The sequence below is a fragment of the Falco punctatus genome (genome assembly GCF_963210335.1).
Source record: "Falco punctatus genome assembly, chromosome: 9".
NCBI lineage: Eukaryota > Metazoa > Chordata > Aves > Falconiformes > Falconidae > Falco > Falco punctatus.
Genome location: NC_137589.1, coordinates 50,309,593 through 50,332,813, shown reverse-complemented (window position 1 = coordinate 50,332,813; position 23,221 = coordinate 50,309,593). Strand labels below are relative to the sequence as shown.

Sequence of the window (23,221 nt, the reverse complement as noted above, 5' to 3'; positions counted from 1 at the left end):
TCCCCACACCAGGATCCCTCCCTTGGAGGCACCTAAGTTTTGGTAAGGACATTCCCCCAAGCCTTTCCCTCGCCTGCCTGGCCCCTGAGCAAGCGGCACGGCACAGCCCCGGTTGCACTAGGGATGGAGATCGCTTTTATTTAGTCACTCGAGTGCTTTAGTACAGAAGAACAGATATACAGAGATGATACATGTTTGTGCTTCAACACTTTCAAACATTTAGATTCCAGTAATTTCAAGGGAAACAAGTTCCAAGACAGACTAGATTATTTTTTTTTAAAGTTTTCCTTTTTGATAAATTATTTTTTATATAAATAACTGTAACAGAAAAAAAATAATAATGTCCAACATACAAGATCCTGAAGCATTTGCATTGCTAAACCAAGAAGGAACTCAAACGGGGAGGGAGGACCAAGGAGGAACCAACAAATATCAGTGCAATGATACAGCCTTTGCCCTAAAAATATATATTTAACTTTATGGGCAAGGAAGAGACAGGGAGGGAAGGGGGGGGGCTAACCACCAACGAGGCAAGAAAGAGATTTTGGGGAAGGAAAAGGGAGTCACAGCCTTCAGGGGGAGAGAACAAAACGATGGACCCCAAAATATTGCAGTGCATCTAATGGCAGGGGAAGGCGGGGGCAATCCTTGGGTGTAACATAAAAAAACAACTAAAATCAGAGGTTTGGTTAAATCACTATACACCAAGCTTGTAAGAACGTCACAAGACACAGTCATTAATATACACAGAGTCCGGAGGGGGGGGGGGCCGGAGGAGAGGGGGTGCCTCGGGGTGACGGCACGCTCAGAAACGCTTCACCACGGGATGACATGAGCGGAGCCAGGTGTGGGGACACCGAGCTTCCATGGGGATGGATGGAGATAGGTATATATATATATTAAAAAAAATATTTTTTTTTAATTATATATATATATGCATTTTAAGGAATACCCAAAGGGGGAGGCCAGGCTGCAGCAGGATAGAGGAGCAGCCGTGCAAGCAAACGGGCCCCATCTCCATGTTTTGACCATTTTGGTCCCTTTTCACATGGGAATCGCAGCAGCGCGAAGCATCCCGGCTGCACACGCGTGTGCGCACACACACACACATACACACCCCAAGCCAGATGTTGGCGTGCACATCCAGCAGCAGCACTCACCACCCCAAAAAGACAAGGGACAGCAGACAGCGGTGGGGACCCCCAGCCGAGAGCGACGTGACAGCCGAGCCCAGCCCGCGGCGCCTGCCTAAGCAGAGGCTTGGGGGGGGGTGCGCATCTGTCCCCCCCGCTGTCCATCCAAATCCACAAAGAACCCCAACGAGGAGCCGCTTTCAGAAAAAGGTGGGTTTTTTCTGTTGTTTTTTCATCGCCATCATTCGCTAGCAATGGGCAGATGGGTTACTCAGCAATGAGCTCCTGGGTGCTTCCGATAGCTGCAGCTACAAATATATAGATAATTAATTTTTTTTCTTTTCCTCTTTTAAACACAATGCATCCGTTTTCTTAATTTTTTTTTTTTTTTTGGCTGTTGTCCCCTCCCTGTGGGTAAAATGAGATGGGGAAGGCAGTGGGAGGGGAGAGGGGGGCCAACACAAGAACAAGAGAGAAAGCTGGGCCGGGCTGGGTGCAGGATGGCACCCCGGGCTGGGCGCCCAGCAGGGAAGGTGAATTCGGCATCGAGTCGGTGGCGGCGTTTCCTTTTAACTGCTGCTTTCTTCCTCTGTTTTATTGAGTTTCTTCAGCGTGTCCAGCAGTTTCTGTGGGGTGAGGATGTGCGTGGACCCTGCGGAGCAGAGGAAGGTGGGGGAGCATCAGTGATGGCTTCAGGACCACCCCCCCTGTTGCGCCCCAGCCGCCGGCCCCGCTGTCCCCCAAGTCCCCCCTGGCGAGGCCTTACCTGGCGGCGATGGCCCCGCATGCCGGTGGAAATGCTTGCGAGAAAATGTACGTCTATGGGGGGTGGGGGGGTGTGTGGGGGTGCGGATAACGGGAAAGGAACGGAAAAGGAGAAATGAAGGAGATGCACGGAGCAGGGTGGGATGAGGCAGAGGCCGGGAGGTGCCCATGCAGTGGGTCACTCCTGGACCCTTTGGGGATGCAGAAGGCACTGGCCAAAAAGCCAGGGGGTGCAGGGGGCGGGACGGGCGGGCAGGCAGCAGCCGGGCACAGAGGGACCCTCTGCGGGGACCCCCGGCTCTTCCTTGCCTGCAGGGAGCATCGCTGGGTCACAGAGGTGGGTGGGAGGGGAGCGGGTGGGAGAGGAGGAGGAAAATGGCTCTCGCCTTCTGCTGGCCCTGGCTCGGTGGCTCCCGCCGTGCTGCCTGGCCCCTGCCCTCCGTGCCACCGTGCCACCCTGGCAGCCTCTCTAGCTCTGCATGGACCAGCTTGTGGCAGCGGTGGCTCAGGGGGATGTCATGGTGGGTCCTTAACGGGCAAAACCACTGGCAGAAGCTAAACCCCAGCACGGGTTTCGGGGGTCTGCAACATCAAGGGAGTCCTGCCCATCCAAGGGCACCAAGAGCCACAAAGGCAAACCTGAGCTTTCCCATCAGCTCAGGATTTCAGCCCCATCACACCCCAGAGCTGGGGGGTCACAGCAGCACCCAGCCTTTGCTGTAGGGGACGAGGGGCTGGAGCTGGGCCAAGTGCTGGGGTCTGCACCATGCGCCCACTGCTGCATGCTCTCCCCTGGGCACCAAACCCCCAGCCCCACTCCAGCTGCCCGCTGCAGGCAGCATCCCAGGGGGGCTCCGTCCCCCTGCCTGGCCCTGGGACACATCTACTGGGCAGGCAGGACCCCGACCCCGCCGCCCCCGGCCCCTCCGGCCCCGGCGAGGGGGAGCTCATGGCATGACAGAGCCGGCCAGGTCTGGCCGAAAGACATGGCAGAGGGATGATGGAGCGGCACTGGATGCTTTTCCACCTGGGAGGAGGAACTGCAAGCATTTGTCTTATCAGAGAACCAAACGGAAACAAAACCCAAAATAATAATTAAAGAAAGGAGGAACGGAAGAATCAAAGAAAACCCTTCGGGGAAGAAGAGTTTCTTTTTCATTAGTAAGCTGCCTTTACTTGGTTTCTTTGGCTCACTCCATTGCTGGAGCCTGATCCTCAAATGATACCCTAGTAGAGTCCCTGAAGTCGGGGTGCCTCAGGTCCATGAGAAATTTGGTGGGAGTGAGAATGTGAGTAGAACCTGCGGGAGAACAGAGCGGGGCTGATGGCTGCGCCAAGACCCCCACCACCACCATTTTTCGGGGTGAGGAAGGACGCGGTTGCCACCCGGAGCATCACAGGCGCATGCAGGAGATGGTCCCCGGAGAGACGCGGGATGAGATGGGCAAGAGGCAGGATGGAGCTGGGCAGTGGTGGTGGTCCAGTGGCGGGGGCACACGGCCGGGGGCCGGTGATGAAGAGGGGGCTGCTGCTCCTAGGGGAATACAAGGAGCAGATGAAATGCCAGCAATAGGCTCTACCAGACACCCCAGGCAAGAATCCAGGGACCAGATGAGATGGTGAGGGGCTTCTGCCCCTGCCCTACAAGATGTGTATCCAGCTTGCGCTTCTCCAAGGGAATTTTAGGGGGCCTAAAAGCTCCTTGCTAACATCTGGCAGGGCTTCCACCGCATCCTCCACACCTGACCCATGGCTCCTCTGGGAGCATAGCCAGGGTACTGAGACTGAGCACGCAATGCACGGCCTGTTGTGCATGTGCAGGACATGTGCAACAGGAAAACGCATCTCCTGTTGCATTGCATGTGCAACAGGACATACAGCACGTGTGCAACAGGAAAATGCATCTCCTGTTGCATGCACAGGGGACACTGGGGTTGGCGTGCAGTGTCACACGCCTCATTATTTTGTTTTTCCTCCCTGACCCCAACAACGAATGTGCAACACGGGTGCAACAGAAGCAATTCAACCTGTAAAACCCCCTCACCCAGCTCTGCTCGAACAAAACCAGTCAGGGAGGGGAAAAATGGGAGCAAAACCGGGGGCGCGGTGGGGTGGGGGGCGCAATGTACCCTGTCCTTGCGGAGGGGGGACACAGGGGTGACACTGGGCGGCAGGACAAGACCTTTCCATAGAGTTCCAGCTCCCGCAGTCAGCTGGAGCCGGGAATTTGCGGGATGGCGGAGGGAGCGTGGGATGAGCAGCCAGCGCGACGGGGCGCAGGGTCCGGCGCCGACCCTCACTCACCTATTAGCACTTCCCACTTGCCGCTGGCTTGTGTCACCTCGTAGGCGCAACGCATCTCGTTCATGCTGACACCGCCCAGGATGAAGATGATGAGGCGGGGGCCACTTCGGTACTCACCGGGAGCCTTGTTCTTGTGCCAGTGGCCATAGCGGGCGCTGAAGAGAGGAAAAGAAGGATGAAGGATGGACACGAGGCAACACTGAGCTCACATTTTAACTAAATCACGCATTAATTAGCTCCCACATTGCTGCTAGAGCAAGTACAGTCAAGCTTTCCAGCCACGAGTGCCACTCGCTGCTACAGGTAGGGAAACTGAGGCACGGGATGCCCGAGTGACCGCAGAGCAGCTCAGACCTGCCAACGGGTACGGCCCCCCCGGGCAGGTGAGGGATGGATGCAGCTGGTGATATACGTGCCAATGGAGGAGGGCATGGGGCGCAGGACCCACCTGACGGCAGTGGTGCTGAAGGAGGCGGAGGAGCGGGTGGAGATGTACGGGTAGTGCTTGGTGTCCAGCTTGTCATCGATGGCATCCTGTGGGCAGAGCCCCACATCAGGGGTTAGTGAGGAGCTGGGCATGGCCCCTGGCCCAGGAGCCCCTCTGCAGGGCTGTGCCCAGGACTGGCCCAAGGGGGTCAGGAATCATTTGCATATATTTGCATAGCTTAATTTTTTGGAACAATTTGGCTGTGTTTCTGTACTAGGGTGCACTTAGGGGGAGGAGGGTGGTGCTTGGCTGCTGTGAGGCAGGGACAGTGCAGGGGGGCTGCAGCGTGGGGCAGGGGGTGAGGCTTGCCCTCAGCTTGGGGGTGTCTGGGGAGGTAGGGTAAGGGGGGGGGGGGGGGGGGCGAAGGGAAGATGCTCTTCTGTGAAGTTCAGGGGCATGAGCTGAGCTGGAAGCTTCACACCTGTGATCCACCCCCCCCCCACAGTAAGGGACCTGCTCTTGCTTTCATCAGTGGTGGAGGGTTAACGCCATCTGGGAGATGTTGGTGAGATGTTGCTGCCCTGTGCAGTTCCCTCTGGTCCTGGGGACGAGGTTTAGGGTGTCCTGGGCATGAAGCCACCCCAGGAGGGTTTGCACGGATTGTGGTAGAGGAAGGCAAGAGCTGTGTGCTTTCGGAAATCGAGAGAGCTGCAGCTCTGCTTGTCATCGGTGCCTGGGAGCAGGGGTGGCTCTGAGCTGCAGCGATACCCACCCCGATACCCCCCCCCCCCCAAAAAAATGTGTCCCCAGGGTCGGTCCGTCTGTCTGAGCAGGTGGGAAATGTCTGTGTTGGGGAGCAGTTTTGGTGCCTGGATGCCCCGGCTCTGGGAAAACCCCGCTGCCCCAATTCGAGGAGGGGTCAGGAGGGAGTGGGTCAGGAGGAAGGCAGAGCCTGGAAAAAAATCACGTTTTGGCTCTGCCCAGTGCTACCCAAGTGCAGAGCTTGTAGCTCCCATGGGTACAGGCACGGCTGTGCCTGCGGGCAGGGGTGAACGGTGCCGTGCCTGTCCCCCGGCTTGGCTGGGACATGGGTAATGCTGTGACGAGGCCACCCAGATGTGACCATCATGGCACAGGGTGCAGCACAAGAGCAACCAGTTTGTTACTGCATTTTGCATTGCAGGGACACTGTACAAGTCCAGACGGGGCCATGCATGCCACCCGGGGCCAGCACGCACGTGGGGGCCAGGAAAGCTTCCCAAAACATCCCAACCTTGTTGCAATGGCAGGCAGCGAGCAGCATGGAGGGTATGTGTGGGGGAGAGGCGTCAGGGTTTGGGCTGGAGGCAGCCAGCTCCCTGCGGGTCCCTTCCCAAGCAGTGCTGGGGTCCCTGCTCCATCCCTGTCCCTGCTGGCTCACCTCCATGATGTCCTTAATTACGGGGGTCCATCGGGAGAGCTGGTAGGTCTGCTCACTGATCCGCTCCTTCCGTTCAGGCTTGCTCCGGCGGCGCAGGGTGGACTGGGCAGAAAAAGCACAGAGACACCCTGAGACACAGGGGCTCCGGTGGTGGGACCAGGGCCACCCCGGAAGGGTGCTGGGGACATTCCAGGGGGTACACGGTTCCCATAGAACAGCAGGTGCCATGGTCCTTCCAGGGGGCAAGGAGGGCCACGGGGAGTGGGACGGGGACACTCACGTCTGTGATGATGGGCACCCCAAGGTGGGCCATGTTGGTGATGATCTCGCTGTCCTCTGCTGGGATCTGAGCGTGCTGGATCAGCTTGTTCAGGTTCTCCTCGGTGATACCTGGAAATGCAATGGAGAGATGGTGTCCTCCTGGGCAATGCCTCCCGGTGGGGACACAGCCCCTCCATTGCCACCTTAGGACACCCTGACCGCAATGGTGATCAGGGAGACGGGGCTGAGCTTTTCCATCCAGCTCATCTCGGCTGAACCCTGAGCTTTTTGCCACCCAGAGCTGCCTGCATGCCTTGCCCACCCGTGCGCGCGTGTCCTCACCGTTCTTCAGGAAGATGTAGAGCAAGATGATGCGGATCTTGTCATAGGTGCTGACATTCCCATCCAGCAGGATGGGGACAATGGCCCTCATGGGGTCCTTGATCTTCTCACCTTCAGCATCGGTGCCCATGGCCAGGTCCTGCACAGAACGCACATGCTCATCACCCCTCAACCCATGGCTCAGGGCTGAGCTGTGGGGCAGCAGCTGCCAGCCCCAGTTGTCCCCATGGGGGCTGGGGGGCTGGGGGAGCTGGTACCTGTTCGACTCGGCAGAGCTTGTCCACCGTGCCCTGGTAGTGCTTCATGCAGTCCTCAGCCAAATGCAGGTGGGTGGAGTACTGGGGAGACACGAGTGGTGCAGTCACCCTCACAGTGCTGGCAGCAGCCCAGAGTCCCCATGCCACCACCCCAGCCTCAGCCCCTGCCCGTGGCCAGGGACCCTCTGGGGAGAGCTGCCATCACCCGTTCTCTGGGTGGGCTCAGCGCCAGCTGCTCTGCAGACACCCCACCCCCCCTCCTTGTACCTTGCTGAGCTCCTTCTGGTACTGCGGCATCTTCTTCAGCATCTGGGACAGATCTCTCATGGTGGTCTGTGAGGAAAGGGGACACGGTCACTCAACTTCAGGGACTTGGGGACGATAAGCAGAGAGGGGTGACCCTGCCCCCACACGAGCCCCTTGAGGGGGTTTGGTGGTGCTGCTGTGGCACTGCCAGGTCTCTGCTGTGGCACTGCCAGGTCTCTGCTATGGCTGAGGGGCAGGACGGGGTCTGCAGCTTTGCAAACTGGAGTGTCGGGGGGGAGAAATCCGCTGAGGACCCTCCCCCAGGACCCCTGTGCGCTTGGCTGAGGCCGAGATGGTGCTTTCAGCTACTGGCCACTTCTACATCCTATTGCCACCTGTGTCTCCTCACTGTGACCAGCTCGGGGTCTCCGCAAGAGAACCAGCTGGGGACAGGGGCAGCCACTGCACGAGGTGCACAGGCTCCGTGTTTGGACCAAGCAGACCCCTGCGGTGCAGTGCCCTCCCAGGGCACTCTGTCTCCACAGGCTGGGGTGTAGGGCTGGCACCCCACGGCCATCTCCCCCCGTCAGGGACCTGAGCACCCTGGGCACTTTGCAGAGGTCCTCATCGGGAGTCCCCCAGGAGACTTCACCACGTGCCAGCGTGCGGCCAAGTCCCCCAGGTGCCCGTCCCCAGCTTCGCAGATGCAGTCAGGTCACCTTATCGCCTGTGTTCATCCTCTTGCTCGAAGAAAACTCTTTCAGGGATCGGGTCACCTCCCTGGGGAGAGGAGGGCAGAGCTGTCAGCGGGGAGCGGGCCCTAACGGGGGTGGGTGGCGATGCCAAGCTGACATCCCACCCAGCTGGCAAACCGCCCACTGGGACACTCACTGGGACACCTCGGCGATGTGTTTGTGGCGCAAGGTGACCCACAGGTCATCATCCTCATCCAGGAGAACCTCCTTAATCCGGGCTTCCCCGATGCCGCTCGTCTCGTACCTGGGAAGAGGGCAAGGACCGTCATGATGGGGACAGGGCTGGGGGGGCACACAATCTCCTCACTGCTTGGGCTCTAGGGAGGGGGGCAGGACATAGGAGGACATGGGGAATCTTCTTGGCTCTGCCAGCAGCGAGGCAAAGCTATTTCAACTCAGTTTTCACATCTCGCCTTCTCATACCTCTTCAACTGCTAAATGCTGGGAAGGGGCCAAGGGCTGAAGGCTAGAAAAGCCCCTTTTGCATCGTCCTGCCCACCACGGCTGCCAGACTGCAGGCAGGAATGCTTCCTCCCAACCAATTACTTGTGACGGATGGAGGAATGCTGAGGCTCAGAATTCATGGCTGCGCTTCCAAATCCCGCTTGAGGGCTGGGGTCGGGGGGGGCCACAGGGGTCGGGGGGACAGCAGGGCTGCACTCACTTGTAGACATCGTTCTCGATTGGCAGCAGGTCGTAGCTCATCGCCTGGAAGGTCAGCTCGTGCAGCACCGGGGAAGCAGGGTCAAAGCCACGGTCCAGGATGAGGAGCTGGGAGCGAGCCTTGTCCGGCCCCTGCAGAGCCGGGGGAAGCCATCAGTAGCCGGGCCGGGGGCTCCTCCAGCCCCACAGGCAGCCAGGGGAAGCCAGGGCCATTTCAGGGTCCCTGCTCGGGATCTACGACTGCCACGTGGCAGAGCTCGAGCAGGACTTTAGGAGTGAAGCATCACCCGAGCATCCTCCCCCGGGGCTGTTGGCACCATCCCTGCTCACCTCACCCATGGTGGGGTCATCAGCCTTGTAGGCGTCCAGCTTGTCCTGTATGAGCTGTGCCAGCATGGCGTTGTCCTTGTAATCCCTGGAGGAGGCAGGGGGAGAGGTCAGCTCCCTGGCACGGGTGGCTCTCGCCAGCATGGGATGGGGAGGAGCTGCTGGTTTCCCTGCGTTAACATCCTTGGCTCGCAGGAGAGGAGGGACCTGAGCAGGTTTTGATGCCCGTTTCCATCTCTCCCTGGGGTGCTCCATTTTGCCTTGGTGCCACTTGGACTTTAGAGTCCCAACCAACCCCCGCTCTCCAGAGCATCTTCAGGTCTGAGCCTGTTTTTACACTGAGCGCGGACGTCTGTCCATCCCACCACCTCCTCCATCCCCACGTCCTCACCAGCACCCGACACAGCACTGCCTCACCCTGCCCCATGCTCAGCACGGCCCCAGCTGCTGGGGCAGGGGACAGGTCCCTGGAGGGGTGCAGACCCCACTGCCCTTACCCCCTGTACCGCACAGCTGGGTACTCCTTCAGTGTGGCACACAGCGTGGCGATCTGCTCGGCCAGGCGCTCCAGGATCGGATTTTTCATCTGGGCCTTGTGGGGGCTGTAAAAGCTTTGGAAGGAGTCAGCCGAATCCAGAGAGTAAACCTGGGAGGTGCAGCGGGAGGGAGGTTAGAGGGGATGCGCTGCAGGTGACGTCCGGAGGGGAGCAGCCCCACAGGACACCCCAGTGGGTGTGGAAACCAGATTCAATCCCAGATGGTCCCCAGCTGAGCCTCGGACCAGGCAGGCGGAGCTCAGTGATGCTCAGGGCATCCCTTGGGCATCTGGCTGCCAGCCCTGGACCCTGATGCCTTCCCCAGCTCCCACTCCATGGCACGGTCCCTACCCATGTGTAGCCCTCAGGGCGAGCAGAGGAGGCAGGAGACCCCCTGCCCACAGCAGTCACCTGCTCCCAGACAGGGAACCAGAGATCCTGGGACAAGCGGGGACATGCTGCTCCCAGCCGTACCCCTGGTAAAGACCGGAAGCCAATTTGGTTGCACATGGAGCTGCCAAGAGGTCATCTTCCACCTGCCTGTCTCCCCAGAAATGCTGAGGCTTGAAGGGTTAATGGCACCATCTGTCCCTCCCATCCCCATGTCCCCAGCAGGGGCAGATGGCACAGGGCTGCTCCCCGGTGCCCTTGGCAGGGGCCGTGCTGGGGCGGCACAGAGCTGGCCAATGCGGCTGCCGGCACAGGGCCAAAGTGCGGCGCCGGCTAAATCCCCCGCAGCGGATCAGCCCTGAGAAGTAATCAAAGGAGACAGCGAGGAAGAGCCGAGCAGGCGGCGAGGAGACGGCCGGCAGAGAGGAGTGCGAGGCTGTTACACAAACCCCCATGAGCTAGAGAAGGACCCAGAGCATCCCCCGGCCATCCCATCCCCGGGCCACCCCGGTGGGGTCGGTCCCCAGCCCAGCCTCACCTGGGACTCAGAGGGGAGGAAGGCAATGTTGATCTCCGTCAGGGTTTTGATGACCTTGGCGGCACGGGATTTCACCAGCTCATTGAAGAGGGCGTCGGGGCAGGCTGCAAGAGGAGGAGGAGGGCAGCGCTCAGCATCCCTCCATCCCCACTTGCTTGACCGACAGGGACGTTCCCTCCCCTCTGGGTACTCACAGTCAGTGAAGAAGACGTGGGCAGCTCTGTACTTGGAGGTGGGGGGATCCTTGAAGTCATTGATGAGGGAGTGGATGGACTGCAAGAGAGAAGGGACCAGCCGAGCTGGCAGGGTGGCACCGCGGACATCTCAGCAGGGTCACCCAGGGTCCTCCCTCCTCCTGGCACGGGGAAAGCTCTGCACCTCTGGTCCACCACCCAGGCGGCACCGCTGGTCTCACTGGAGCCAAGACGCTTCCCATGGGCATGGCTTACCATCCCAGCAGGGCATCCCCCTGCCTCCCCGCAGCCAAAGGCCATGCCCCCACGCCCCACACCGCGCTCTCACCTTCTCAGAGGGGGTGATGAGATAGACAGCCTCCAGGCTGGGCAGCGGCTCCCGGCGCTTGTTGATATCTTCCACAACTAGGGGGAAAAAACAGGCACCATGGCAGGGACGGGTGCAGGCAGGGGCACCCAGCTACGTGGGGTTACTGGATGTCCCACAGCAGCACAGGACCAGCCCTGCCAGCCACCCCGTGTCCAAAACATCCCCAGCCACTCATCCCTGCCCACTCAGAAGCCGGGGCCAGGGCTGTCCCCGCTCTGTCCCAGTCCTTGTAGCATGTCTCCATCCCAGGTGGGAGGGGGGTGCGTGGGGGCCATGCCACCACCTCGCCTGGCTTGTGCCAGCCTGGAGCTGCATTTGCAGGTCCCCTGGCACAGGGGGAGGTTTTGCCCTCCCCGTGGTGAGGCTTGCGAGAGACAGCTGGGAGCCGGTACTCACTTGTTATACCCTCCGTCATGATGTCGGTCATCTTGCAGCAGGAGGAGAGCATGCGCATGCTGAGCTGGTCCACCACCAGCACCTGGGGAGAGGGGCTGTGAGCTGGGGGCATGGCAGGCAGCCAGGGAACTGCCCTTCCCCACCCTTGGGGGCTCCCTGCCCACACCTACCCCCTTGCCCTGCTTCCTCCTCCCCATCCTCATCCTCCTCCTCCTTCTCCTCCTCCTCCTCTCCTGGCCCCCCCAAGGTTTGAACTCACCTTCCATTCGCCCTTCTTCTTCACTTTCCGGATCACATCGTGCATAATCTCTGCAAGAGAGGGAGTGCGGGGTGGGGTGAGCACCCCAAGTTCCCCCCTGTAACACGCCAGGGCCCACCAGCAGCTGTGGGGTCTGCGCCGGGGGCACCAAACCCCCACCCGTCTGTGGGGCCAGGGGGAGCCCCGCTCCCCCACTGCCTTTCCTGGGGGCCTGGGGAGATGGGGGGTGGGTTTGGGGTACCCAGGGAGGGGTGGTCACCCCCCAGACCCAGTTTTCTCTCACATTTGGCACTAACAGATGGACCCCACGCCGGTGGGGGGCTGCAGGCTGGCAGAGGGTTGGGGGGTCCCTCTGGGGAGCCTGGGGGCCACCCCATATGTCCTAATCCAAAACATCGGGAAAACAGCAGCAGCTTAAGAGCTCCTTTTAGAAACAAGAATCAAGCGGCCTGAGCCTGCTCCTTGTAATCCCCCACAATCTCATTTCACCTCCTGTGGCTGCTGGGCTTATGCAACCAGCCAGGACGACAGCACCCATAGGTCCCCCCCTGCACCCCAGGGACCCCTCAGGGCTGGGGCACCCCCGATCCCAGGCACAGACACCCTGCTTCTGCCCCGGGCAGCTCGCAGGGCTGCTCCCCATGGGATGCAGGGTAAGGCCATGCGAGGAGGTGGTCCCAGCAGTGGGATGGTGATGTTACCTTTTGGGGCTGGGCTGCAGGAAGGGGGTTTCAAGCCTTGCCAGAATAGGTGCCTGTCCCGCCAGACACATGTGCTGCCTAAACATCTGTGTGCAGGGAGGGCCATGAGGTGCCCCAAACCCCTTTTTACCCTGGTGAATGAACCATCAGCCTTCACAGAGCACGGAACTGCCTGGGTGAGCCCAGAGCAAATTCTGCAACCGCGTCTTCTCCCTGGCTTTCCCTCTGGTCCCAGGGACAGGGATGCAAACGGCCAATTAAAAGCCAATTAAGAAATGTTTCTAAATTAGAAAACATGTGAGCTGTGGGGAGCCCATTGTTGAGGGTGTCACCCTGCCAGCCTCAGCCTTGGGAGCTTCCCCTGTGGCAGTGACCCCAAGGGTGCTGGTCACGCAGGTAAAGATCCGTTTGGGTTTACAGGGGGCAGTTTGGGGTCTAAATGGACTCGATGATCTTAAAGGTCTTTTCCAATCTAAAGGATTCTAAATGTGTCCCTTTTTTGGAATAAGGCGTGAGGGTCGTATGCAGGGGGGACTGCCCTGGGAGCACCCAGCCGTAGAAACTCCTGCTTTTGGGTGATGCTGGATTTGGGCAAAACACCTCATCTTCCCAGCTCCTACCCCCACTGGGGATTTGCACGGGTACGAGCGGCTCAGGGACAGTCGGAGCCTGGCAGCTGCCCTGTGCTGCGTGGAGCAGCCTCACCAGGAGAGCAGAGGGACCGTGCCAGGCTCAGCTCGGCCCCGGCCCCCCGGGGTGATGCTCCCTGTGGTTTCCCCATGCTGCTGGGCTCATTCACCATGCTAGCACCCAAACACACTGCAGTGTTTTCACGTGCTGAGTGAGGCTGGAACACCTCCCAGGCTGCCAGAGGGGCTCAGAGCCGCAGCACATAGTGCCAGCAGGGACAGAACAGGAGCCTGTGAGCATCGCTGGTCTGTCTGTCCTGCTGCAAAACCTGGAGGCAGCCATTCCCACCACTCACATCCATCTCCTTCCCAGCGATATCTGCCTTGGGGGAACCTCAGAAGGATGCTGGCCATGAACTTGGGGTTCTGCCTGCTCTTGGTCACATCCTTTAGCCTCATCATTGGTGAAGGGGGTGCAGGTGTGGGGAAGGGGGGATGGAGGGTAACGGGGTACAGATAATCTATACCCTTGAGCCCCCAAGCTGGACACTGCTGGGGGGTAAATCCTGCTGCCTGCACCCATGTGTGCTGCCCACCCAAATCCAGATCTCCCACACAGCAAAAAAGCGAGCCGGGAATTGTCCTCTGCCGTGGGCAGAAGCCAGCAGCGAGAGCTGCCCGTGCGTCCCCGGTCCTGCTCTCTGGTCCCCTCTCGGTCCTGCTGGTGCACAAGCAGGGCCGGGAGGGAGGGATGCCAGCGCATCCCTCCTCTTCCTTTCATTACTCACATTTGGCTCCTTCCCCAGAGCAAGGATCCAGAAATAACAGCGCTGTTTACAAGGCAGTACGCACGCGCCCTCCATCCCACACCAACCACCTCAGTCGCCAACAACGGGGGGCAAAGCACAGGGGACCGCGGTGGCGCACCACATGCCGGGGCAGCGGTACCACCCGGGAAGGGGTCAGGAGCAGCCAGGCAGAAATCCTGCCCCTGCAAGGAAAACACCACTTTGGTCCAGGGGCAGGAGGGGAAGGAAGAAGGAGGCTGGGAAGGAGCGACCTGGGGCCCGGGCATGGTGCAAAGGCCCCAGCAGCTCAGCTCATGGCACCCTCTGTTTGCTGCGGCAAGGGTCGTAGGGAAAGGGACCCCAAAAAGCTGCCTCAGCCACCCCCGAGCTTGTCCTCACTGTGGCAGCCACTGCAGGGGACATTTCATCTTCAGTGCTTGGCTTTGCGGGACGTCTCTCTATCGCCTGCATAGGGGTTGAGCTGGAGGGGGGTGTGTGTGTGCATGTTTGATGGGGGGAGCATCTGCCTGGCTGTGCACCTCCCCGTGCAAAAAGCACCATCATGTCCCCTGGCCTGATCCTGACACCAAGATGGGCCTCCCAGAGCAGCAGCTGGGCACCTCTGAGGAGGACTGCTCTGAGCTTTGCAGTTTTAGGGTGTCCATCCCCTGGTCTGAGGTAGGCCCCTGTAGAGGGATTACAGAGGAACGAAGGCAGGTTAATTAACATTGATTGTGTACAGCGGTGGGCTGGCTTCAGGGGCGGTGGGTTGGCTGGTGTGGGTAAGGTGCAGCTGTGGCTGGTTCCTGCTGAGGAGTTAAATAGCTCTAAGGGGGGTGGAAGAGGAGCACTGGATGAAGAGAAACCTGGAAGATATAGAGGGAGGAGAGAGAGAGTGCCCTGGATGTAGGAGAGGCCCCAGGAGAAGCAGGTGAGGAGAGGCTGGCTGGAAGAGGAGCTGGGAGAAGGAAGAATCCAGATGCAGCAGAGGCAAGAAGCAGGTGGACTGGCATGAAGAGGGTGGAGAAACAGCATGGACAGTAGATGGACTTTTGAAACCTTGCGGGGGACTGGTGGCTGTGCTGGGGCAAGGTGGGGGAAGTGCTTATGGAAGTTAACCTGGGATGGGGTGGCAAAAGCCTTGTTGCAGCCAGCTGGTTTTGTTAGTGCTGCGACAGGCCCCCATCAGCCCTAGGGGCCAGCCCTGCTGCAGAGCTGCCCTGTGCCTGGGCTGCAGACAGGCACGGCCGTTCCCTAAACCAGCATCTTCTCCTGCCTTGACCATGGCTCAGATCTGGCTCCAAAGAGCTGCTTGTCCACCAGCTGCCAGAGCCAGCTCAGAGCCCACACAGGGTCAGGAAAGGCAGATCCACAGAGCATCCTCCAAAGAGGCTCTGTGGCCATGCCAAAGCCCAGGAGGGCACGAGACACAGACCCCAGGAAAAGCCTGAGATCACAGTGTCACATTTGGAGGAGACATGGCCATAACATCCTGGGTGTCCTTGCAGCAGCCGTGAAACCCCCAGGTTAGGGAAAAGCGGTCTGTTAGATCTTGGGTGGACCAAGAGGGCAATGCTAAATGCTGGCTGTGGCCAGGGTTGGCAAGAAAAGGGGGAAGATGTGGGAACTTCAAGGTGGAAAGGTGCCAGCTGCTCCCTGGGGCTGTTTTGGCTAACGTGGCTGCTAGCAGTGGGGCTGGATGCTGTCTGTGTCGCTGTGGCTGCGAAGCTGGGCAGGAGGTGAGTGCTGCTCTCATGTCTCTACATTAGCAGGTCAGCTGTTCCCACCCATATACTCAAATGGTCTGGCCAGCCGGAACTTTTGGGCTCTAACTTCAGTCAGTGGTGCTCACAGTCAAGCCTTTAATCTTGGAGATAAACTGGGTTTTGAGGGGAACAAAATGTGTATGTGTATCTCACCCAGTGCCTTCAACACCTGGCTTGTCTGGACCTACCACACTTCATCTGTTTCCTTCAGGCTGGAAGAATTTTAATGACAATTTCTACCAAGAACAGACAATACAGATAGCTCTAGACTTCTCCTCCAATGTAGAGACAACATGCGTGCCTATGGACAAGGAAGCACATCCCACCTGTGGATGGAGGACCTCCGTCGCTCTGCAGTAATACGGTCCTAACAGTGCCATCACGCAGATGACAGGCTTGAGAGCAACCACCTCGCCCAGCCCGCTGCCTGCGGTTAGCCTCGTTCTTGGGGCAACACGTGGCATGGAAATGACCCACTGCATTGTTTCCAAGCAGGGCCAGAAGCTGGTGACACGGTGGCCTAGTAGGACTCAAGCCCATACGTCACTCCAAGAGGCTTAGCCCGCGTTATTTATACCGAGCTGGCCAGGCAGCCTTTCTCCAGGCCTGCCTTGCCTCGCTGGCTCATGGCAACAGCAACCAGCCCCGTGCCTCCAGCTGGTCCTGGGGGAAGAGGGACCAACCCTGCCACCACCTGCACCCACACCAGCAAAGCTGCGCCCAAACGCAGCCTGTGCTGAGATGGACTCATCTGGGGATGTCCCAAGCCCATTATCCTGCTTCAGAATGAGCAGCCCCGACCTTCTCCACGGAGGAGGAAGCAGTAAAACCTTGTCCTGGCCACCACCTCACCCCGGAGCACCAGGATGGGTGAAGGATGCTGCAGGTGAGGGATGCCGCAGCCAGGGGACATTTCTGCTCTAGTGCTGCCCCAAGCCTGGCCGGTGCCAGCAGGATGGCCAAGCCCTTCCCTCCTGGAGCAACACAGGAGGCCAGACTCCTGCTGCTCAGAAAAGCTCCTTCACTGCCACGTCCCAGGACCTCACAGGCTGCACACCTTGGTCTGATGTGGCGAGAGAAGATGGAGCTGCTTTACGGATGGGCAGCAGGCTGTAGGAATTGCCCAAGGTCCTAGAAGAGATGAGTGGTCTTAACCGTGGGCTTTTCCCTGTCACAGGTGGGGTTCAGTCCTTTCACTCTCCTCATGTATCCTCTGTTTTGGGATCCAATATTCTGGAGAGCCAGATCTCAGAAATCCACACTGAGGTTTGCTCGAGACCCACTTCTCTCAAAAAGCTGTCACAGTGCATCTCCAAGACAATCAAGTTTGGCTTTGGGTTGGCTTGGCAACTGCCTTTTTGCTGGTTCGTTAACTAATTGCTTAAGACAGTGTGAATGTTACATAGATACAACCACGTTTGAATGTAGTGGAGCACATGTCTACCTCTGAACATCCTCAGTGAGGGATCTCTAGGTGCCAGTGTACCATCCCCCAGCAGTCCCTAATAAAATAGGTTTTACGGACCGCAGGAAGGCCATCAGCCCCATTCAGTGCACAGAGAATAATTCCATTTACAAGAGGCAAAGCCTAGCTGATGTCCTTCAGTGCAGCTAAGAGCCATCTCAGGGACAATCTGAGCCTGGAGGCTGCTGTGTCCATAAAGCAAGCAAGTCTCAAACATCTCCTCTCTGGCAGTCTGTGTCCTGAACATCTATTTTTCTCACTGGATTATTTCTGGTGTCTACCTGGAAGACCTCAGCCTTTCTGAAGGACACATAACCTCATGTAGCAACCTGCTAGTGGTGCAGCCCAGGTGCCATCCAGCTGCAATAACTCCTGAAATGGGCAGAATTGCCAAGGCTAAGCTTCAGCCCTTCCTCCCCAACCCTGGATGAGGTGAATGTTGGTATTTTCACATCCAGAGCAGCACCACATCTCCCTCACAGCCGCTGGTGAAACATGCCACGTGTCAAAGCCGCACCAGTATTTGTGCTACTCCGGGGAACCACACAGCGCTGCTTTGCTGCTGTGGCTCTAGCTTCAAGGATTAGTCACAGTAATCGTAGTAACCTGTGATTAATTCCTCCTCTTCCTATTTGCACGGCTCTCGTGAAGGATGTATGTATTTATATCCGCCAGCCAAAGCCACGGGAAACCTGCACAGCCTGGAAAGAAGGACAGAGACCTGGAGGTCTTGAAGTCTTTAGAAATTGAGTAGCACACCCAAAGGGAAATACAGGAAATGAAATGCATCTCCACACCCATGAATCGGTCTCACTGACAGCACTGGAGGATCAGGGTAAAATCACAGGTTTTCACTGCCGGGTCACTCCTGGCACCGTTTCCTCAGGTCTGCACAAGGATCTGGGAGTTGAGCAGTTTCTTCATCTGGGCAGAGTCAACGGGCCACAGACCATGTCAGGTCCCTTCTGAAGGCATCACCCCTCACTAACATTTGCCCTCTTCCACCAGGTGTTTCCATCCCCAGCAGATGCTGTACCTGGCTGTCAGGGCTGTTGGTATAGCCGGTGTTGCCAGTGCTTCAGTGTCAAGTGCTTCCCTGCAGCAGGACAGCACATATGGGGTGTCATGGCATCCTGGAGGGGAGGTGACCCTCTCCCAGGGGTAAGTCACGCTCTCCTACGCATGTGGCCATGACTTTCTGTGCTGGCTCTTCTCTGCCTTAAACCAAGAGGGAGCAGAACATCAACAAATTGGGGCTCTTCAGGCTGGGCTGGTCTCCTGTGCCCACACGGACACCAGGGACAGGCTGGAGGGTAGCTGGTCCAACTCTGAATGGTCTTTTCTGCTCCCTTAGTGGCCAAATGTCAAACCATCTGATGGACTCCATCCCATGAATGACCCTATAGCACATGTGTCAGTGTGTGCATGTACACATTCACGTGTTTGTGTGTGCGCACGGGCAATGTGGAAGCCCATGAATTAATGCACCTTCAGCTTGATCTATTTCTGCACTCTCCAAAGCACAACAGCCAAGTTCCTTCCCGCACCGCGAGTTGGTGGACGCAGCATCTGCTTCTCAGTGTGCAGCTATAAGCCATGTGACAATGATTCTCTTTTTAAATGTGTTGATTTTGTGGGAAGAGGGAGGGAATCTCTCCTGGGACACTTTTCCTGAGAGGTGCAGGGGAATTAGACCCAGACCCCTTTTTTTTTTTTTTTTTTTCCTAAGAGGCAAAGAGTCCATGTCCTCTATGTCGGTGGCTTTTTCAACCTTCTTGCACATGCAGACACTGGTGGGTGGATGCAGACCTGCCAAAGTGAGGTTTGTCATTCTTGGTAACCTTCCATGGTCACATACAGGCAAAGTGTTTCTCAGCCCCTGGTGCAGACCACAGATTGAAGCTTGAAATTGCTCTGCAATGTGTGTGAAGGTGAGCCTTGAATGTTGCAGTTATTTTTTCAAGCTTTTCCAACCTAGAGCCAATACTGGAGGCGAGACAGACCCTGGTGACAGAGCCAAAGGCCCCAGCAGAGGCTTTGCCAAGCGCCTGTTCCTTCACCCACGTCTCAGGCAGGCAGCTGCCCTTAGGACTCCCCAAAGCTGGGGACTGGGACGGTGGGCTCCCAGGATGCCCACTGGCTTCAGGATCTCCCACCCATGGGGGACAGGGCACAGAGACCCTCTCCTCCTCAGCCATCCACTGCACCGTCATGCTGAGATCATGGCAGGGCTGAAGGCTCTGCCCTTGTGCAGGCAGGAGGATGCAGCACACATCCCTGCAATGGTCCCACCAGGACCAGCCAGCCCTGCGCCTTTTGCTGCCTCCTCTTTCTCTTGCTTGGCAAAGACCTTGCCAGACCTGGCTCTGGGGCAGCACACGAGCCTGGCATCCTGGTTCCCGAGATGGGCTTGGAGCATCCTCAATGAGCAGCATCTGGCCCACAAAGTCTCCCTGTGCCCTCAGCAAAGGGGTGGTGGGAGCTGTGAGGTGCCCCAAGCAGCCTGGGTAAGTCACACATGGGTGGCAGGTCCCCAGGCTGTGCCCCAAGGCTGGCAGCTGGCCAGCAGCCCTGCCAGTGCCTCCTCCCTGTCCCTGGAGGTGCAGCACAGCATGTGCAGCTCCACATGAGCCTGGGTCCCTGAGTCATCACATCCCCAGGCAGGCCAGGTGGCGGTGGACCCTCGAGAGGTACAAATGGGGACCCCAACTGACACAGCACATGGGTGCTGAGGGGCCATCAGACCTCATCCAGGCAGGTTTTAACTGTGGGGCTCCTCGGTGTGGCTCTAGCAGGCAGGAGCTGGGCACAGGTCGCCTCTGCAGGAGGCTGAATAGACAAGGGTGCTCCGTGGGAGGATCAGCTACTGTCCTGGGGGAAAGGTGTTTTCTTGCTGTCTCTAGAAGGGCGCTCCTCTGCCTCTCCCATCTGTCCGTGACTTGAGCAAAAGGAAGCCCTGAGGGGGGGGATTCTCTCCTCTTACAGGTGAGGGGGTCCAGGGGTTTTCAGATCCAGCACAGGTATGACCTCTGTATGCTCTGCCTACATGTCTTGCACCAGCCCACCACAGGGACAGACATGGCACAGGTGTCACCCCTGCAGCACAGCTCGTCTTGCCTCACTGATGATAGTTCAATGAAGTAAACCCAGCCTCCTCCTCCTCCTCCTCTCCACTGCAGGGTGCTGCAGGAGAGCAGGGACCCAGCCAGGCAGGGGAAGCTCAGGGCAGGCTGCCCTGAGAAGATCTAAGGAGGCCCTGGGGCATGAAGGGATGGGAGGAATGTCTATGTGGCAAGGGGGTTAGATGAAGATTTGGGGATGGGTGTCACCAGAGGTGGGGACTGCTTCCCATGCTTGGATGAGAATTTTCTAAACCAGTACCAGAACAAGCGACTGGTTCTTCAATGGGGCTCCCTGGGAGGCAGCCGCAGAGGGAACAGAAGATGTACCAGGAGGACCTGGTCCTTGGGCATCACCTCCAGGGCTGAGCATGCTCAGGTCCAAGCCCGGTCAGATGAAAACAAGTCCTGGAGGGATGCAGCCATCGCTGCTGGAGACTGCGGGGAGGCACAGAGACAGCCCCCTAGCACACACCCCACAGCTCCTGGGGGGGTGACAATCCGGTTCTGTCCATCTCCTGCAACACTCACCCACTTCGTTCCCCTGCCACCCCCCTCCCACCTCTCCAGGGGCCTCTCAAACCCGCCTTGTTATGGCACCAGCTGGTCAGAAGACTAATCCGGGTCTGGAGGGAAGCCAGGGCAGAATGCAGCTCCAGAGGGGGGGCCTGGCAGAGCGAGCCATGGCAACGCGGCAGCATCATTCCCGCCCTCCTCCGGAGGGAGCCCAGCAGAGATACCCTGCCCCAGGCTTGGACCTTTTGCTCCTTATGAACCAGCATCTTCTCCTGCAGGTAAACCTTTGGGGAATCCCTGCCTGGGAGCAGGCTGGTGCAGTGAGGGAGAGCCGGGGAGACCTTGTGCCAGCTGCATTGGTGCCCAGGGAAGGGGGAGATCTGGGTACCCTGCAGCTCCTGACTCTGGGGGAGCAGCTCCAGCTGAAAACAGCACCTCGAGGCAGGAGCTGAGCCCATCAAACCCAGAAGCCTCCCATGGCAGCCCAAGGAGCACCTCGAGCTCCGGCAGGAGGGGAGGGCTGGACCCCGCAGGGCCCTCCTCCGAGGGCCCCGTCCTTCGCTCCTATGCAGCATTTTGCCTGCACAAACCCTGCTCTCTCCTTCCAGACACCCACGCTTCCCCGGCAGCCCCGCTACAGCACTGATGCCCAGCTATCATTTTCAGTCTGGAATGATGTTTTTCAGGGAAGAACAGAGCAGTTTGTTAAAAAACCCTGAAGGGAAGGACTGAGCCAGATTTCCATGATGCTGCCTTGAACCTCTGTGTGTGTGTGTGTGTGTGTGCTCTCTCCCAGCCTATTTCAGCGCAGAGACAATGAATGAAAATAAGGAACATGCAGTGGCGCTGGTCCCTGTCCCCTGGTTAGCGAGGGCACTGGATGAGCTGGATGCAGCCCTGCCTGGGGGCATGTGGGCGGCTGGTCCAGCTCCCCCCCCTCGGCTGGGCTGGGGGCTGCCCCTCTGCCCACCTTGGAGGCGAGGGGACCAGCCCCCCCAAAAGAAAACCCAGCCAAGCACAAGAGCCAGCCTTCCCCCTCCCCAAAGCTGATCCTGCAGCAGAGAAACAGCGGGGCATTTCCCTGGCTTTTCCCTTTCATTTTGCAGCGGGCTGGGCTCTAACCCCCAATGCAGCACCCTGGGGGGGGGGAGGGGGGTGGCGCAGCCCCCCATCCCGGGGGCAGGTGATGGCTGGGAACAAAGCAGGGACATGAATCCAGGGGGATCCCCCCCTCCCCATCACATCACCACCCACCCGATCACACCACCAGCCCCGGCCGCACCATCTGCAGCCTGCGCGGGAGGGCTGCGCTGCACAGCGCGGCCGGAGCCACCGCACCCGCGGGGGCTGCACCCAGGGGCACCCCCCGCCCCGAAAAAAAAAAATAATAATAAAGGGCGATCCGGCCCCCCGCTGGCCGCGATGCCACGGAAATAAATCACGCAGGAGGAGCGGGGAGGGACGAGAAGGGCTTTTCATGGCTGCGGGAACCCGGGAACTTCCCACCGGTTCCTGCCGTTCCTGCACTGGATTTAGTTGTTTTTTCTTAATGCGGAGTTTTTCGCTTTTAATTTTGCAAGGGGGGAAGGGAGCCGCCAGCACACACACACCACCCCCCTCCCAGCCTCGGGCGTTTTGGAGAACTCCCCCCCCCCCCCCCCGCTATCAAGACGTTGAAAAAAATACCGCCTTGCACCAGCGGGGAAGGAGGAAGCGGAGCCGGGGCTGCTCCTCCGCCCCCCCCCCGCCCCGAAACAGCGCGGCCCAGCGCCGCCCCAAGGGCGCAGAAATGCTCCGGGGGGGAGGCCGGGGGGGCACGGCGGCCCCGGGATCACGGAAGCCGAGTCACGTCCGGGGGAAAAAAAAAATAAATAAAAAATTATGTATCACCATTAAAGCGGGATTTGTGGCAGACAAAGCCGAGAGGCGGGCGGCCTGGCGGTGCAGGGGGGGTCTGCACAGCCGGACATCCCTGTGCCCCCCCCCCCCCCGCCTCCCCGGGGCAGACCCCCGTGGGGGGCGATTGGGCTTTCCTGGTTATGCTGGGATGAGGCGATCGCCCCTCGGCCACGTCGGAGCCAGAACCGGGGAGGTGGGAAGGCTCGGGCGCCTCTCGCTTCCCTCTTTACCCCCCTCCTACTTCCACCGCCCCCCCTTCTCCTCCCCTCCCCTCAGCACTGCAGAAAAATCCCAACAGCCTCAACACCCTCCCCTAAAATTAAATAAACAAAACGCGGACGGGGACAGCAAGCCCCGTGTGTCCCCCCCAAGCCCACCGGGCCGGCCTGTCCCCACGGGGGTGTCCCAACCCCCCTCCCCCGTCCCCCGCCGGGCGCCGATGCCGCCCCGAGGGTCCGTATTGCGCATCCGCAGCATCTCCCCACCCGCGGAAAAGGGGGGGCCGGAGCCTGGTCATCTTCATACCCCCCCCCATACCGCCCCCCCCCGCGGGATGCGCAAGCAGCGCGGCGGGACGCGGATCTTACTTTCTCCCACCACAGCCTTGAGTCCGATAGGTGCCATGTCTCCGGGCCGGGGGGCCCTCCGCGGCCGGGGGAGGGTCCGGGGGGGGCGGCCGGGGGCAGGCAGCGCCGGGTGAGGCTGCGGGCGGCGGGCAGCGCCGGGCGGCGCAGGGCGGGGGGGCCGGGCCGGGC

The 23,221-nt window shown here is 59.2% G+C and overlaps 1 protein-coding gene across 2 annotated transcripts; it reads right to left on the bottom strand.

The window, feature by feature from the left end:
* Positions 1-112: 112 nt before the first annotated feature.
* LOC308069588 (syntaxin-binding protein 1) lies at positions 113-23,221 on the bottom strand. Of its 2 annotated transcripts, XM_080402139.1 has the most exons (20): positions 23,054-23,221; positions 11,584-11,633; positions 11,325-11,406; positions 10,887-10,963; positions 10,559-10,637; positions 10,365-10,468; positions 9,398-9,546; positions 8,904-8,988; positions 8,575-8,705; positions 8,047-8,154; positions 7,875-7,935; positions 7,177-7,242; positions 6,910-6,990; positions 6,653-6,791; positions 6,330-6,439; positions 6,050-6,151; positions 4,651-4,736; positions 4,203-4,357; positions 3,075-3,198; positions 113-1,785 (listed from the first exon to the last, which is right to left on the bottom strand). In XM_080402139.1, the coding sequence occupies exons 1-19, from the start codon at positions 23,088-23,090 to the stop codon at positions 3,089-3,091; spliced, it is 1,812 nt and encodes a 603-aa protein (XP_080258265.1). In that variant the 5' UTR covers positions 23,091-23,221; the 3' UTR covers positions 113-1,785; positions 3,075-3,088. The 2 variants fall into 2 exon arrangements, with proteins under 2 accessions (XP_080258265.1, XP_080258266.1); XM_080402140.1 differs by lacking the exon at positions 3,075-3,198 and having other exon boundaries at positions 23,054-23,219.